The sequence below is a fragment of the Pseudorca crassidens genome, chromosome 3 (assembly GCF_039906515.1).
Source record: "Pseudorca crassidens isolate mPseCra1 chromosome 3, mPseCra1.hap1, whole genome shotgun sequence".
In the NCBI taxonomy this organism is placed as follows: Eukaryota; Metazoa; Chordata; class Mammalia; order Artiodactyla; family Delphinidae; genus Pseudorca; species Pseudorca crassidens.
Window position 1 is genome coordinate 140,618,385 of NC_090298.1, and position 17,115 is coordinate 140,635,499.

The 17,115-nt window shown below is 38.5% G+C and overlaps 1 protein-coding gene across 15 annotated transcripts in view; it reads left to right on the forward strand.

Annotated features, from left to right (window-relative positions):
- The window catches only part of UIMC1 (ubiquitin interaction motif containing 1), a 190,131-nt gene that overhangs the window by 127,395 nt on the left and 45,621 nt on the right, over positions 1-17,115 (forward strand). For 10 of the 15 annotated variants that reach the window (XM_067732741.1, XM_067732739.1, XM_067732749.1 and 7 more), the window contains 5 exons: positions 181-286; positions 589-1,325; positions 8,145-8,209; positions 11,041-11,117; positions 15,837-15,937. In XM_067732741.1, coding sequence (XP_067588842.1) covers positions 181-286; positions 589-1,325; positions 8,145-8,209; positions 11,041-11,117; positions 15,837-15,937 — 1,086 coding nt within the window. The remainder of the gene's footprint in view (positions 1-180; positions 287-588; positions 1,326-8,144; positions 8,210-11,040; positions 11,118-15,836; positions 15,938-17,115) is intronic. The other 5 variants (XM_067732753.1, XM_067732755.1, XM_067732751.1 and 2 more) reach the window with 4 other exon arrangements.

Genomic DNA, 17,115 nt, shown 5'->3' on the forward strand with positions numbered 1-17,115 from the left:
CACTTTGCACATAGTAGGCATGCAGTACATGTTGTGGAATTCATTTGAATTGAGCATCTACGTTTTGGAGAGGAGAGTCTCTTAGGGATGGTGGACTCCCCTTCTTGTCCTTTCCTGTGACCCTTCCTGTATAGCTGTCTTAATAATAAACCTGGTCTGGTGTGGGATCACTTGTTTCAGAGTTGCCGGCCTTCTGATGCTTCTGTTACCAGATCTCGACCTCTGGCCGCTGGACCATCTTCACAGTCCCACCAAGAGAAAACCACAGACTCTGGGACCTCTGAAGGCATGTCTCCCTGTTCTGGCTCCTTCTCATCAAGTATAACCATATCACAGGGATATCATGCTGAGAGTAGATATACAGAAATGTCCAGAATCCCTTTGGTGGTATTAAAGAGGTTAAATCAGAAAGTAGTTGAGATCTCACTAATATCCAGCATACTTTTATCTCCAAGGAAAAGCCAACTTTTGGTTAAACCCAAAGAAGAGCCTTTTTTTACCCACTTTATGTAATTCTTAATAACTTACCAAGCCCTCTTAATAAAAAATGGTTTGTCCTTAGCCCTACTTTTTCTCAAATACCTACAGGCATATGGCAGCTGGTACCTCCATCACTGTTTAAAGGCTCACATATCAGTCAGGGAAACGAGTCTGAGGAAAGAGAGGAGCCTTGGGACCGCACTGAAAACACTGAAGAGGAGCCGGTCTCTGGCAGCTCAGGAAGCTGGGACCTGTCAAGCCAGCCAGTGTTTGAGAATGAGAACGTTAAATGTTTTGACAGATGTACTGGCCACTTGGCTGAGCGCACACAGTGTGGGAAGCCACAGGAAAGTACTGGGAAGGGTTGTGCTTTTCACAAAGCTGCCCAGGGTAGGGGGGACACATCTAGGCACTGTTTGCCTACCCCAGCAGATGCCAAAGGTCTCCAGGACATTGGGGGCACTGTGCACTACTTCTGGGGTATTCCATTCTGCCCTGCTGGAGTAGACCCTAACCAATATACCAAGGTCATTCTCTGCCAGTTGGAGGTTTATCAAAAGAGCCTGAAAATGGCTCAGAGGCAGCTCTTAAAAAAAAAGGGGTTTGGGGAACCAGTGTTACCTAGACCTCCTTCTCTGATCCAGAATGAATGTGGCCGAGGAGATCAGGCTAGTGAAAAAAATGAACGCATCTCAGAAGATATGGGAGATGAAGACAAAGAGGAGAGGCAGGAGTCTAGGGCATCTGTCTGGCACTCAAAAACCAAGGATTTCCAAGAAAGCCCAATTAAAAGCTTGAAAGAGAAACTTTTGTTGGAGGAAGAACCAACAACCAGTCATGGTCAGGTAAGGGTCAGTGATGCTGTAATTAAGGATGATTAAAGAAAGGATTATTTTAGCTATCTGTTCTTTTTGTGTTTTTGCCCCCCTGATTTTTAAAGTAGCATATGCTCACTGTGGAAAATTAGGAAAGTACAGAAGAGTGTAAAGAAGAAAAAATTGCCCATAATCCCAGCACTAAGAGGCAATCATTATTATTTCTGTGCATATAAAAATACTTTTTTCTTTTTAATTTTTCAACAAAATGAAGACTCTTCTGTGTAAACTTTGTTCCTTTCCCCTATTTAATAGCTTATCTTTGATCTTTTCCTATTATGTATACTTGAAAACATTATTCTATCAGATGGATATATCATAAATTTATTTTTTGTTTTAAAATATGTATTTCTAAAAAGTTAAGTTTTTGAATAGGTAATAATGTTCAACTGGCTCAAAATTCAAAAAAATATAAATAAGAAGTTTGTCTCCTATCCCCATCCCCAGCCAACCAGTTCCCCTCCCTGGAGTCAACATTTATTACTAGTTTCTAGTGTATCCTTCCAAGATATTTCATGTAGTACAAGCAAATGTGTATACATATTCTTTTCCTCACTTTTTACACAGCTGATAGCATATTCCACATTATTCTGCACATTACTTTTTTCATTTACTATCTCTGTGAGATCATTCTATAATAGTACCTAAAAATTTTCTTCTTTTTGGGCGGGGGTGAGGGGACTGTGTAATATGTCATGTATGGATGAGTTTATCTAGTGCCCCTATTGGTGGACATTTAGGTCGTTTCCAAAATAATAGTTACAAACACTACTGCAGCGATTATCACTCTTTTTTTTTTTTTTAATTGGAAGAGGATTATTACTCTTGTGCATAAGATGTTTCATCTACATGGGAGATTTTGTAGGATAACTTCTTGTTGATATAATTGGTGGATCAAAGTATATATATATACTTTGCTAGCTGTTCCTAAATTGCCTTCTGTAGAGGTTGTATGAGTACCAGCTTCCCCATACCCATACCAGTACAGTATTATCAGGACTGTACTGCCAGTCTGAGAGATGAAACATAGTATCGCAGTCTTTTTTTTTTTTGGCTGTGTTGGGTCTTCATTGCTGCGCACGGGCTTTCTCTAGTTGTAGCGAGTGGGGGCTACTCTTTGTTGTGGTGCGTGGGCTTCTCACTACTGTGGCTTCTATTGTTGCGGAGCACAGGCTCTAGGCACATGGGCTCAGTAGTTGCGGCACGTGGGCCCTAGAGCATGCGGGCTTCAGTAGTTGTGGTGTGAGGGCTCAGTAGTTGTGGCTCGTGGGCTCTAGAGTGCAGGCTCAGTAGTTGCGGTGCCTGGGCTTAGTTGCTCCGTGGCATGTGGGATCTTCCCAGAGGGATTAAACCCATGTCCCCTGCATTGGCAGGCGGATTCTTAACCACTGCTCCATCAGGGAAGTCCCACAATGCAGTCTTAATTTGCACTTTTCTCCTGTGTAGTTGAGACCCATTTGTATTTCCTTTTCTGTCTGTTTAGATCTTATGGGCATTTTTCTTTTACCATAGTCTTTTTCTTAGTGGTTTGTAGGCACCCTTTATGTATTAGGGGAAGTGGTCCTTTGTGATAGGACGTGCAGATAGTTTTCCAGTTTATTTTTTCCCTCACATAATGGCATATTTCTGATTTTGCTTGTGGTGATTTTCAGTAATTTACTGAAAACAATTCCCTGTTTGGGGACATTTAGGTTGCCTTTTAAGTCTTTTTCTGAGATATCTAGATAATATTATATAGATATATAGGTTGTATGTGTAATAGAGTAAGCTTATATTCTATCTTTTCTATTTTTTCTCTAAGTATTATAAAAACAATCATAATTACGAATTCTTTATAAACTAATTTTCAAGAGTATTCTGTTTTATTACTTTACTATTTTTTGTCACTGTTTCTGTTATTGGACTCTTGAGTTTTTGGTTTTGTTTTGCTAATATCCTGTTCTGTCTCTTTTATGATAAGGGTTCAAGATATGGTAGCTATGAGAAATTTCATGGCATTGTGTAGAGAGCATGGATTTGGAGTTTGAATTTTGACTTTAGTGTTTTAGTGACTCTGCCTTTGAGAAAGCCATTTAGCCTCTGAATCTCAGTTTAAAAACATCTGTAAACATCTGTAAAATGGGAGTAGTGATTCATATCTTTCAGTAGTTTTAATGATTAAAGTGAATTATGTAAATGTCTAGTATAATGCTTAGGAGATTATAGCCACTCAGTAAATGGTAGTTTTCTCTAAGGGACCAGAAGTTTATTCATTGAGAATATGTATGGGAATTATTCTTCCCTAACAGCCTTTTTCATTCACATTCTAGAAACATAGCTATGTGGGAGGAGAAAACATTTTTCTTAACAGTTCTTCTAGTGACTTGCCTCTTTTCCAAAGGAAAGTTAGGTTATGCTTATAACATTTTATTTATTCATTGTGATTCAGAGATACTTCCTCTTTTTTTTTTTTTTTTTTTTTCTTTGCGGTATGCGGGCCTCTCACTGTTGTGGCCTCTCCTGTTGCGGAGTACAGGCTCTGGACGCGCAGGCTCAGCGACCATGGCTCACGGGCCTAGCCGCTCCGCCGCATGTGGGATCTTCCCAGACCGGGGCACGAACCCGTGTCCCCTGCATCGGCAGGCGGACTCTCAGCCACTGCGCCACCAGGGAAGCCCAATACTTCCTTTTAAAAGAATAAAGTAACTCCACAGAGGGAACACTTAATGATTTACTGTAATTCAAGTCATTAGCTTGAAAGATCCCAGGGGCCAGAGTTCTAGAGCAGACTTGTGTCAGGTTCTGAGGTTTGAAAGCAGTGCCTTTAGAATAGGCTGGAAGTGGTTACAACCTAGTGGCTGGCCTTATTAGGTTGAAGTTCTCTAACTTCATGAACAGGCCACCAAATACTACACATGGTATTATTAATTGGTACTGTTTGGCTATAACAAACTAAATCAAGCTAGCTTAATTAAAAAGAGGACTTCATCATAAAGAAATAGGGTACCTCATAAATTCTAAAACAGAATGGTAAACCAAGCCTGGATAAGGCACTAGGTCTGGAAAATTCGTCTGTATCTCGTAGTTATATTGTGTCTGCTTCATTTTCCTCCCTGCAAACTGGCTTCCTTTGCTTCTCTGTTTCACGTGGTAGGTGGAAGATATTGATCCTACAGTTCCCAAAGGTTAAATACAGGTTACAGGAGATTTATTCTTTCCCAGTTCCAACTTCAAACTTCTAGGAAATGACTTATGGCCCATTTAGAGTTAGTAGCCATCCCCAGCCCAGTTGTCTGTGGCCCAGAGCGGGTATGTTCCATGTACAAATGGCTGTGAGCCCACTGCTATCCTGCAGTGCGAGGGGTGAGGAACAGTCCTCAGTAAAAGGAGACCAGGTAGACAACCTAGTAAATATTCAGTTTAGTCATTAACATTATTTTTAGAAATCACTTAGAACTATTGAAAAATGCAAAAAAGTGTAAAGAACAAAGTTGAAAGTAGCCACAGTCCTACCATCCAGTGATGTATTCCTTCATCTTTTTTTCTATGCCTATTTTTTTGTATGGTTTATATCATATTACTGTATTTTTATATTTTTAAGTTAACATTATGTAAACTTTCTTGTGATGTTAAAATTATTTATAGATCTCATTTTTAATTACTATAATATTTTGGCTTATAAGTTTATGGTAATATTTAAATCATTTTCCTATTGCTGGGTATTTCAGTTTTGTGATTAACATCTTTCTAAGTAAAGCTTTTATTTATTTAAGATTAGTGTCTTTAGAGATAGGGAGCCAGAAAAATGCTAGGTTAAAGAGTTAGGAACATAAAAAAAAAAGACCTGCTATTTACTGCTAAATTGCTTTTAAGAAAGATTGTTCAAATTTTTACACTCTTTCCTTCCAGCAATGTATGAGAATGCCTAGTTCACTGCAGCCTTGCTGATGTAGAATAGCGTCTTTAAAAAAACAAAACAAAGAGAAATCAACTTAACTAATTTTATAGGCAAATAATGAAAGTCTTGCAATTGTAATTTCTTGTCTTATCTTGGTCTTTTGCTTTCAGGAGCTGTGGGTAGAAAGAGTTTGTGTTTGTTAAACATTTTGTATTGATTATGGCTTTGCTGGAACTGCCCACATTTGAGACACCTTGGTTGATAGAGATAGCAAGAGAGTCCCAGAGATAGGGACTCAGAGAAACATTCACCCTGGGGCAAATTGCTTAGGTTATAAAAACTTGACATAGACTGAACAGTTTGGATCAGATGATAACTGGTTTCTGGCATCACTGCAATTATAGGGAAGTTGTTAATGAAGATGGAGAGGTCATCTTGATGGCTGTACAGCAGGGAGAGGAGGGTTAGTATATTGATGTGGTCCCTACTTTTTAGGGTCTGATCCTTAATTTTTCAGTCCAGGTACTGGGATTTCTTTCTTAGAAATGACCAGATTCTGTGGGAATGTGAGAACTGACTTTGATTAACCAAATTTCAAGCTGGTATGTGTACCAAATGTCAGTTTATTAATTTATTATGGAAGAGAGACATTTTCATTAACCAGAATACTCAAGCCCACCATCATACCTTTTTCTAGGATGAAGGAATCTGGAAGGCTGAAATAATAATCAGAAAATGGAAGTTTTAAGGGGTGATTCAACTAGTCTTTGGAAAGCTACTAGTGCCTGCAGCAGAGGACATTTCTATGGTGATCAGATGATGTGTCTGTTAACTTTCACTTCCAGACCATGGTGTTGAAGACACTGCTTGATTCTGTGTCTTTGGATTTTTCCCTTTTAGATTTGTTGCTAACTATCCCTTTCCATTAACATATTATTTGTTCAGGCAGAGTGCAATGTCTTGATTAGGCCACAGCTTCCTTAGTGAAAGTTACATTCCTGTCATGCTTCTCTGTTCACCTTGATTAGACTTGGATATTCTAATCAAATTTTGTCTGCTTGTTTTGCTCTGTTATTTTCATATGCTGGAAGAACCTTACTTTACCCGTGTTTAGATTACTGCCATTGAGGTATAAGTTTAGGAATTAAAAATGGTTTATTGAAATGAAGACAGTCTTGGGATTCTATGTGGAAATGGTTAGGAAGAAAATTATTTGACTAAACAACATAGCTGTAGTGGTTAGAGCATGGATTTTGGAGTCAGAAAGGTCCAGGCTCCACTTTGAACAGCTCTGTGATTTTGGGAAGATTATTTAACCTGTCAAAGTTTCACTTGCCTCATTTCTAAAATAAATTAATAGCTTCTACCTCAGAAGGTTCTTGTGAAGGTTAAAGGAGATAATACATGTAAAGGGATTAGCATAGGCCTGGCACATAATAGGTGTACAATAATTTTTTTAAAAAATTACACTGGGAAAAAGGAAGAGATATGTTTAGCCTGAGGTAGAGGTGGAGGTATCTCATAACTTATTAATCAGTACCTTGTTTGCTTCTGAAGCCAAAGGCTTAGTTGGCTAGTCATTCTAACAAGGTAAAATTCTGTTAAACGGACACCAGGTGTCAGTATTTACCTTTTTTTTTTTTTTTTTGAGATAGAAATAAAACTGTTTTGTCACCACTGAGTTCACACAGTCAGGTGAAGTATTTATTTCTGTTGTATTTTAGTCCTTTTGACAGTTTTGTTCAGCCCTCATTTGTCATAATGACTACATTCCCAATCATTGTACAGCTTTATCTTCCCTTTGACTGAAGGCTCATCTAGGCTATTCCTGTTTTTAGTATATTTCATCATTTACCTGAGTGGTATAGAGGTGCCTAACTCGTTTAGGTTATTTATATCCTGTTAGGAGACCCTGAAAATTTCAGCCAGTAGCTTTACATCTATTGGAATAAGCCTCACAGCCCAGGCACTTCCTCAGAAGTATCCGTAAGGCAGCAGTAGCTACTTTTTCCACACTCTGCTGTGCACCTACATTTAATGAGTTAACATTTGCACCAACTCTACTATTTTTTTTTTTTTTGCGGTACGCGGGCCTCTCACTGTTGTGGCCTCTCCCGTTGCGGAGCACAGGCTCCGGACACGCAGGCTCAGCAGCCATGGCTCATGGGCCTAGCCACTCCGCGGCATGTGGGATCTTCCCGGACCGGGACACGAACCCATGTCCCCTACATCGGCAGGCGGACTCTCAACCACTGCGCCACTAGGGAAGCCCCCAACTCTACTATTAATCAAAGAAAATAATTTTTTTTCTTAGCCAGTCCCTATTTATTACGTTTCTTAAAAGATATCCTTGTGGCCACATATTAAAACCATAGTGGCAGATTTTTAGCAAAAGGAATCTTTATAACCCTTTCTTTTGGATAGCCTATGTTATGGCTTGGTTGTGCAAGAGAGACTTCTTTCCACTGAGAACTGAACTTTTCTCTGTATCTCTTCCTTCCACAACAAAAGCTTCATAATTGCTTTTCTGAAATCATAATTCATTTGGCTCACCAATTAATATTTATACGTCTTGCATTTTACACAGTGCATCATATATATTATCTTGTTTAATTCTCACAATAACACTCTGTGAGGCAATTGTTAATACTATTTTAAGATGAGGAAGCAGATTCAGATGTGACTTACCCAAGATTACAAAGTTAACAGCTGATTCACCCATGATTTAAATTCCAGTGTTCTGACTCCACAGGATATGTTCTTTTTATTTAAACTCACTGACTTTTGTAAAATGTTTTATTCTTATTACTAATTGCTGAGTGATAATGTTGAACAATTAAATTTTTTTTTAAAGGAAGAGAAACCAGTTCATCTGTGCCTATATATTTAGGATGTTACATATTTCTTTGCAGTCTTCCCAAGGGCTGTTCGTTGAAGAAACTTCTGAAGAAGGAAGTTCTGTACCTGCCCCACAGAGGTAAAATTATATGTCATTATGGGTCTGAATCCTCCTGATAGTACCAGAATAAAAGAGATGAACCACATAAGTGACACTGTATTGGAACAGCTTTCCCAGGGACCTTTTGGCTCTTTTATACACACAGCCTAGGAGAAATCATTCTCTCTCAGTTCTCAAATATGCATCTTATAGAAGTCTAGAATATTAGGGTGGAAGAGATCTTAGAGGTTTACTTGTCTAATCCAACCGTCTTGGCACAAATTCCATCTGTACTATTCCTGAAAAGTGGTTACATCCTGTTACTCTCTCTCTCTTTTTTTTTTTTGCGGTACGTGGGCCTCTCACTGCTGTGGCCTCTCCCGTTGCGGAGCACAGCCTCCGGACGTGCAGGCCCAGCGGCCATGGCTCACGGGCCCAGCCGCTCTGCGGCATGTGGGATCTTCCCGGACCGGGGCATGAACCTGTGTCCCCTGCATCGGCAGGCGGACTCTCAACCGCTGCGCCACCAGGGAAGCTCCATCCTGCTACTCTCTTAACTAACTATACTAGCTTCCTATGCCAATAAGAAGGGCTCTAGACTGATTTCTTCATGGTCCTTCTAGTCCTTTCTCCCTTTGTTCCCTCTGCTTATGCTTATTTTATCTGCATATCTAAACCATACACATCTTTTAAGTCTGCTCTTAAGATTTGCATTCTCTTTGAAGCTTTTATATTTTTCAGGCCACACAGAACCTGTATCACCCTCACTCCCTGTCCTGTGCCACTTTTAATCTGATTTTGTCTCGTCTTTCCTTAAATGGTTGTATTTGTATTACCTCCTCAGTTATTATTGATGGTTTGATTGATGGGGTTACCTTCTTAAATCTTCTCACTTTAATAATATGTAGAGGTTGATTGGTTACAAACTACACTTATTGACTAGATCAGGCTTCCAATTACTTTTCCCTTTTATTGGTAGTTGACCTTTGAGGATTACTCAAGAGCTTAATTTTGTGTTAACTGACCTTCATCTCCCAAACAGAAGTTGAGACCCAATTGCCATTTGTCACTTTGTAATTTAGTTGGTGTTCTTAGGCTTTTGGTTAAGTTGATAGTACTAGGTATTTCTTCCTGAGCTAAAGAATATGGCTGTGGTTTGATTCTCTTGCTGTTAAGACAGTTTTGGAAGTGGTTTTAACCAGAGTAGGCCTTCTGCTTCCTGCAGGCCACTCTGCTTTGTTGTGGTGAGCCTTCTGCAGAGCAGATGTAGGTTTTAATAAATGATTATACGCTTTGTCACCAGTAGAGAGTTGGAATTGCAGGCAATGCGGTTTGACTTCAAATTGATTAGCCCATTTTATAAATGTCAGCAAATTGTTTTGTGATGGACCCTTTGAATAGAGCTCTAACGTTATGTGCCGAATAAACTGTCTCTGGCTTACGTTTATAACAAATGCTCTGAGGTGTTTTATTTAGAGGGAGAAATCACTTGTGGTTTCCTATCAGGATTTAGTTATTTATCATGTATCAGTGGTGGTTATTCTCTCTTCTTTGTGGTTCTTGGTTGATGTGAGGATTTGTGTGGTTTTTTTTTGTTCTTTTTGTTTGTTTGTTCTGTGGTATGCAGGCCTCTCACTGTTGTGGCCACTCCCGTTGCGGAGCACAGGCTCTGGATGTGCAGGCTCAGCGGCCATGGCTCACGGGCCCAGCCGCTCCGCTGCATGGGGGATCTTCCTGGACCGGGGCACGAACCCGTGTCCCCTGCATCGGCAGGCAGACTCTCAACCACTGCGCCACCAGGGAAGCCCGAGGATTTGTGATTTTAAGCGTTCTCTTGCATACTTGATCAGACTAATCGTAAAGCTCTGTGAAGCATGACGGGGCTAGCTCAGATGCTCAGATCTCTCAGCCATGTGTTCCTATGTCAGGAAGAGATTGCACTCCATGAATAGGCAGGGTAGACCAGAAGGTTGCATGAGGGGAGCCAGTCATAATTATGTTTTTCTCAGAAGAGATATTCAACTTGATTGGGCAGATTTTTTTAAAAAAATAAATTTATTTATTTATTTTTGGCTGTGTTGGGTCTTCGTTTCTGTGCAAGGGCTTTCTCTAGTTGTGGCAAGCGGGGGCCACTCCTCATGACGGTGCGGGGGCCACTCTTCATCGCGGTGTACGGACCTCTCACTGTCGCAGCCTCCCTTGTTGGGAGCACAGGCTCCAGATGCGCAGGCTCAGTAGTTGTGGCTCACGGGCCCAGTTGCTCCACAGCATGTGGGATCTTCCCAGACCAGGGCTCAAACCCGTGTCCCCTGCATTGGCAGGCAGATTCTCAACCACTGCACCACAAGGGAAGCCCCGGTTGGGCAGATTTTTGTTGTAGGGCAGTTTGGAATTGTATGTTGTTTTGTTGCTTGGAGAGCCATATCTTGAGATAAAAGAGGAAATTTAACTGCAAGGTGAGGGGAAAGCTATTGTGTTGTCAGAAGAATCTTCATATCTTCTCTTATGAGTTTACAAATCTCTAGCTTTCAGAAGTCTGAGATGGAGGCTATAAAACACTTTTGACATCCTTATATTAGAGTGGATTTTTTTGTCTGATAGTCCTTACCCTTCAGCCTTCCTTTGTGAAGACTTCAAAAGGGGTTCTTTTCATTCAGTGATTTCACTGGAACCAAAGTTGTAAGCATATTTATTTTCCCTGTTTTTGGCTTGGAGTTTTCACTACTGATTCCTTGCTTCCCTGTTGTGCTTTTGTGGTATTGGACAGCAGGTATCAGATTACCTGTGGCTTTGTGAATGACCATTGCTTTTGGCCCCATGTTCTGATTTATTTTACTGGGAATTCACTGGGGGTTTGGTTCTTTTTTCAGCATTGCTGCTTTGAACAGTAAGAGAAGCTCAGTCCTTATGCCAGAGAGTTCTGCAGAGGAAATCACTGTGTGTCCTGGTAAGTACCCCACTGTGATTTTACTAGTTTCTGATCCCTAGCTATCTACCTTTTTGTGCCTTTTAATTTTTCTGACTTTTCCAACCCACTCTCAGGAGGTTTACGTGTGATTGATTTGTGTGTGTGTCTCTCCACACTCATACATACATACACACACACACACACACACACACACACATTTTTGATGGACATTGGCTCTGCTTCTCACCTTTTCTCTTCTTAGAGATAGTTTAGTTTAAAATTAACATGGCTCTTTTGTTTGTTTGTTTGCATACTGGCCTCATCAGAGATGGCAGCAAAGCATTAGGAATAACATTTAACTCTACATTGAGAGCCAAGAGGACTTTATGTTTTGGTTTATGAGTTCTCAAAGTGGGTTGTCCTCAGATCTGCCTGTCATTAAGCAGTTTTTTACCCTGAGGCTTTTACTAGTTAGTTTTACATTGCCATTCATGGGGTCTATTGCGTAGGGAGTCCAGAAATTGAATTTTGTGCACAGTTCTGTCACTGACTTATTTTTAATCTCAGAACAGATACTTAACCTGGTTAAGTATCATACTTTGCTTTTTGTTAACAGTGGTGATGAGAAGACACATGTGTCAATACTTTGTTTAAGGTATGAGAGAGATGTTCATTGAAAGTTGCACATGAATAGGTTTTGATACACAAAATAATTTAAAATGAACTAAAATATCCATTATCTAAGAGAACTCTTGAGTTGAATCATTGTATAATATGAAGAATTATTTTGTGATTATGAACCACTACTTTCTAAGGAATCTGTTTTAGCTTCTATATATATTTTTGGCTTTTCTTAAAAGTGGGGCCTAATATATTATCAGTAACCTTATTCATATGAGATTAAGGAACTTCCTCTTAATGTTTAAACTCTTTGGGCAGCAAGTGTTGGACAAATGTTACCATAAGTCATATCTAATTTTCCCTTAGGTTGCGTATAACCTGTCGGGGTCAGAGAGACTCGTAGTTTTCTTGTTTTGGTTTCTTTCAAGTTTTTTTTTTTCTACAGAGACTCATTTAGTTTACACATTAGTCTAGGAAAGTCCTGTAACTATTTTTAAACAATTGGCAGCATATTGTAAAGGTCTTTCTGTACTTACTTTTAAAGTTTAACTGTTGTTTTTATTGAAAGTGGTTTCTTAATTCATTTGAAATTTATTTAGATTGCTGCCTAATGATACTCACCAAGAGACCCCTCTACCAATTGCTATGATTTTGGCAGGAGCTGTCAGGAATGCTGTGTTGCTTTTGTGAAAGGATAGCATTACTCCCTCTCCATCTGGGACTGCTGACTTATGCCATCCTGCTGGGAAGTCACCCAGTAAGTTTAGGATGATGGCATGTGACATCACCCTGGGATCTTGCAGGAGGAACCTGCAAATACAATTGAAATCCCTAATGAGAGAAAAGTTAATGAAAAGTAAGCCCTTCATCACTGCGGTTAGATAATTTTTGTGATTGTGACTTGCTGTCATTAGCCTGCTAATTAAGTCCAACTGTTTGCTGATATAAACCACTTCTAAATGAGATCACAAAAGGTTTCCCTAACATTACTGTTCCTTTTGCTAAGAAGGTGTAACTACTTCTCCATGGAGTCAGACTCCTCAGTCCCTTTAATTTAGTGGCTTAAAGACTTAAACATAAGACATGATACCATAAAACTCCTAGAAGAGATCATAGGTGAAACATTCTCTGACATAAATTGTACCAATGCTTTATTAGGTCAGTCTCCCAAGGCAATAGAAATAAAACCAAAACTAAACAAATGGGACCTAATCAAACTTACAAGCTCTTGCACAGTAAAGGAAACCATAAACAAACAAAAAAGACAGCCAATGGAATGGGAGAAAATATTTGCAAACAATACAACCAACAAGGACTTAATTTCCAAAATATACAAACAGCTCATACAACTCAACAACAAAGAAAACAAACAACCCAATCGAAAAATGGGCAGAAGACCTAAATAGACATATCTCCAAAGAAGAAATACAGATGGCCAATAGGCACATGAAAAGATGCTCAACATTGCTAATTATTAGAGAAATGCAAATCAAGACTACAATGAGGTACCATCTCACACTGGTCAGAATGGCCATCATTAAAAAGTCTACAAATAACAAATGCTGGAGAGGGTGCGGAGAAAAGGGAATCCTCCTACACTGTTGCTGGTAATGTAAGTTGGTGCAGTCATGATGGAAAACAGTATGGAGTTTCCTCAAAAAACTAAAAATTAGAATTACCATATGATCCAGCAATCCCACTTTTAGGCATATATCCAGACAAAACTATAATTCAAAAAGATGCGTGCACTCCTGTGTTTATGGCAACACTGTTCATAGTAGCCAAGACATGGAAGCAACTTAAATGTCCATCAACAGATGACTGGAGAAAGAAGATGTGGTACATATGTACAATGGAATACTACTCAGCTACAAAAAAGAATGAAGTAATGCCATCTGCAGCGACATGTATGGAGCTAGAGATTATCATACTAAGTGAAGTAAGTTAGAAAAAGATAAATACTATATGATATCATTTATATGTGGAATCTAAAGTATGATGCAAATGAAGCTACCTACGAAACAGAAACAGACTCACACACATAGAGGACAGTCCTGTGGCTGCCAAGGGGGAAGGGGGTGGGGGAGGGATTGAGCAGGAGGTTTGGATTAGCAGATGCAAACTATTATATATAGAATGGATAAACAACAGGGTCCTATTGTATGGCACATGGAGCTAAATTCAATATCCTGTGATAAACCATAATGGAAAAGAATGTAAAAAAGAATGTATATGTATGTATAACTGAATCACTTTGCTGTACAGCAGAAATTAACAAAACATTGTAAATCAAGTATATGTCAATAAAAAATAAAATATATAATTTAGAAGCTGTGTATAAAAATTTGTCCTAAATGGGTAAAACACAGATTGAGTATAGATGTCCATCTTACCTATTTTGTTTTGTCTCATATTTCTGGCAGTTCCAGGGGTCTGTTATTCAAAGTTATAACATCATATTAGTGAAGAAGCAGGATTAGAGCCTTATGCCCATGTTGTGCGTGATGCTAGTATTATTTACTTCTATGAAACTAATGTCCTCTTAATTTGTCTCTATAGTTGAACATTTCAGCCAGAGAAAGCTTAATTAAAGACTTTTTATTGTTACAGTAGTACAAGCGGTGAACAACTCTTATTTTCTAACAGACTAAATGTCTTTTTTGGTTATATCTCTCAGGGAGGCTTGACAAAGAAGATTTTGAGGTTTATGCACTATAAGTCTTTTTCCAACAAGGTGGTAAAATCTGTGTGTGCATCCAGTTTTCAAAATATTATGATGTATTAAAATACAGTTGACACTAGAAATGTATATAATCATTCTTTGATGATTGAGAAGATACCTCAGTACCTTTCAGGTATACTATTTGCCCAGCATTTTCCACTCATTGTATTTGTGAAGCATAGATATATAATACCAGTTGGATGTATAGTGTGTATAGTGTGGATAACAGAACTTTCTGGATTGTGTTCTCAGATAAATTTCTAGATTTATTGTCATTTTTTGAAATATTGTTAGTGTTCTTTTGTTATATCAAGTGATGGGTGTCTAGACCAGAAGTCGGCAAAATTTTTCTATAAAAAACTAGATAATAAATATTTTAGGCTTTGTGGGCCATACAGTCTGTTGAAACTACTCAACTCTGCTATTTTAACTCAAAAGTAACCATAGACAGTATAAAGAAGAATGAATGTGGCTGTGTTCCAATAAAACTTTATTTCCAAAAACAGGCAACTGGCTCTATTTGGCCCATGAGCTATAGTTTGCTGACCCCTGAATGAGACCATGAGAGACCTCATCTTACATCTCCATATTGCTAGTAGCCTGTACAGTACCTGGAACTTCTTCCATAAATATTTATTGCATTAATGTTGAATGAATAAATGCTGCTTAAAGAATAATTAAAGAAAGGCATATCTTTGTTGAGAATGTATTTTTATTTCTGCTCCCAATTTTTGTCTTCTCTAATCATCCCTTTAACCTCAGAATTAGCATCGGCAGTGTTTTGTTTTCTGTCAAAATAAATATACTTTAAAACCAGAACTATGCTGGAAAGAAGCCACATGGATTAACTGATGAATGGATAAACAAATTATAATATATCCATACAATGGAATACTACTCAGCAGTAAAAAGGAATGAACTACTGATATATGTAACAACATGGATGCTTCTCAAACACATTATGCTAAATGAAAGAAGTCAGACATGAAAGATGACACACTGTGTTATTTCATTTATATGACATTCTAGAAAAGGCAGAACTCTAGGAACATAAAGTAGGTTGGTCATTGCAGAGAGCCAAGTAGGAGGAGGATTGACTGCAGAGGGGTACATGAGAACTTTTGGGGTTGTTAGAAATATTTTACATCTTGATTGTGGTGGTGGTGATGTGGTATAAATGATACCATGTATACATTGTAAATATTTGTCAAAACTCACCATACTCTATACTGAAAATTGGTGAATTCTGTTATATGTAAATTATGCCTCAGTAAAGCTTTAAGAAGAAACAAACTTGATCTGTATTTCCACTGCGGAATTATCATACCCTAAGCTTAAGGAAACAGGTGTTTGTTTTCTTTAACTATGAAAATACAAAATGAAAATTAATGAAGTTTTAATTTTTTAAATTACAGAGACACAGCTAAGTTCCCCTGAAACTTTTGACCTTGAAAAAGAAGACTTTCCAGGTAGCAGAGAGACCGTGGATGAAGTAAGAATAATGGCAGATAAGGAGGTGAATATTACTTATAATTTTTGTCAGTGTTTTCTTTCTACTGGTAGTCCTCTCTCTGATGCAATATTGACCTTGGATGAAAAGATTTAGGTTACAGAGGGTTAGGCTTTTATCTCAGATTCTTAAAAATGAGTTCAGCACTATTTCTAAATATAATAGTAGTTACCAATTCTTCAGTATTTTAATATGCTTTATTATTTCCGGTACAGATGGGGAAATGGAGGTTTAGGATGTTTGCTCAATTTGCTCAAATTCAAACTGCTAATAATGGTAGAACCAGGATTTGAAAACAGATTTGTCTCCAAAGTCCTGGAGTATTTTCCATTATATACTGATAAGTAACAGAGATGAACAATCTTGGAAAAAGTCACTACGTTTATATTACGACCTAACTTTCAGCCCTAATTTTGAGACATGATCAGAAATGCAAAATCAGGATAGCAGCATGATAAAATAGGCAAATCTCTATTTGCACTATTATCTTTACTAACTTCACATATCTGACATTAACCATAAAGCTGATTGACACAAGTTTATACTTCTGATTAAGATTCAGTGTATATTTTTTCATATTGAGTCTGACAAAACAACTTAAATGCCAAGAACTCTTTTAAAAAATTCAAAATCTTTAAAATTTGTTGGTGTGAAAAGCAGCCTGAGAATTAAACTAGTTTTTCTGTGAAAATAAAATTTTTGGTTACATATGTTTATACTATTTTATCCTGAGCAATTTAAAAAAGCTTTGTTCTGTTATTCCTTTTTATACTCTAGGTTTTTTTTGAGAACAGTGTTTACAGTGGAAGTTAGATCCCCTTCCTAGTTTCTGCACTGCAGGTAACTGGGTAGAAATTCTGCTTTCATGAATCATGCACACTGTTTGGTTCCCTGGAACCTGATCTGTCACAGCTGACAGACCAAGATTCCCTAATGCCAGTGGTGTTAGGAAAGATGAGGACGCTCCCTGCATCAGAGCCACTGAGGATAGATCCTGCTAGATAATGTCAAAATGGCCTCCGGTTCTTTTCCTAGGGAGGGACCAGAACCTTCTAAATGGGGATGGGGGAACAGAGTGTTATTAACGTAGTTATCCTAACATGCATAGGAAGCCCTGCAAGCCCTTAGTTAATTGAGGCTGATTTCTTACCCGTCCGTGACTGCAAAGGAAACTTCTTTGGGGC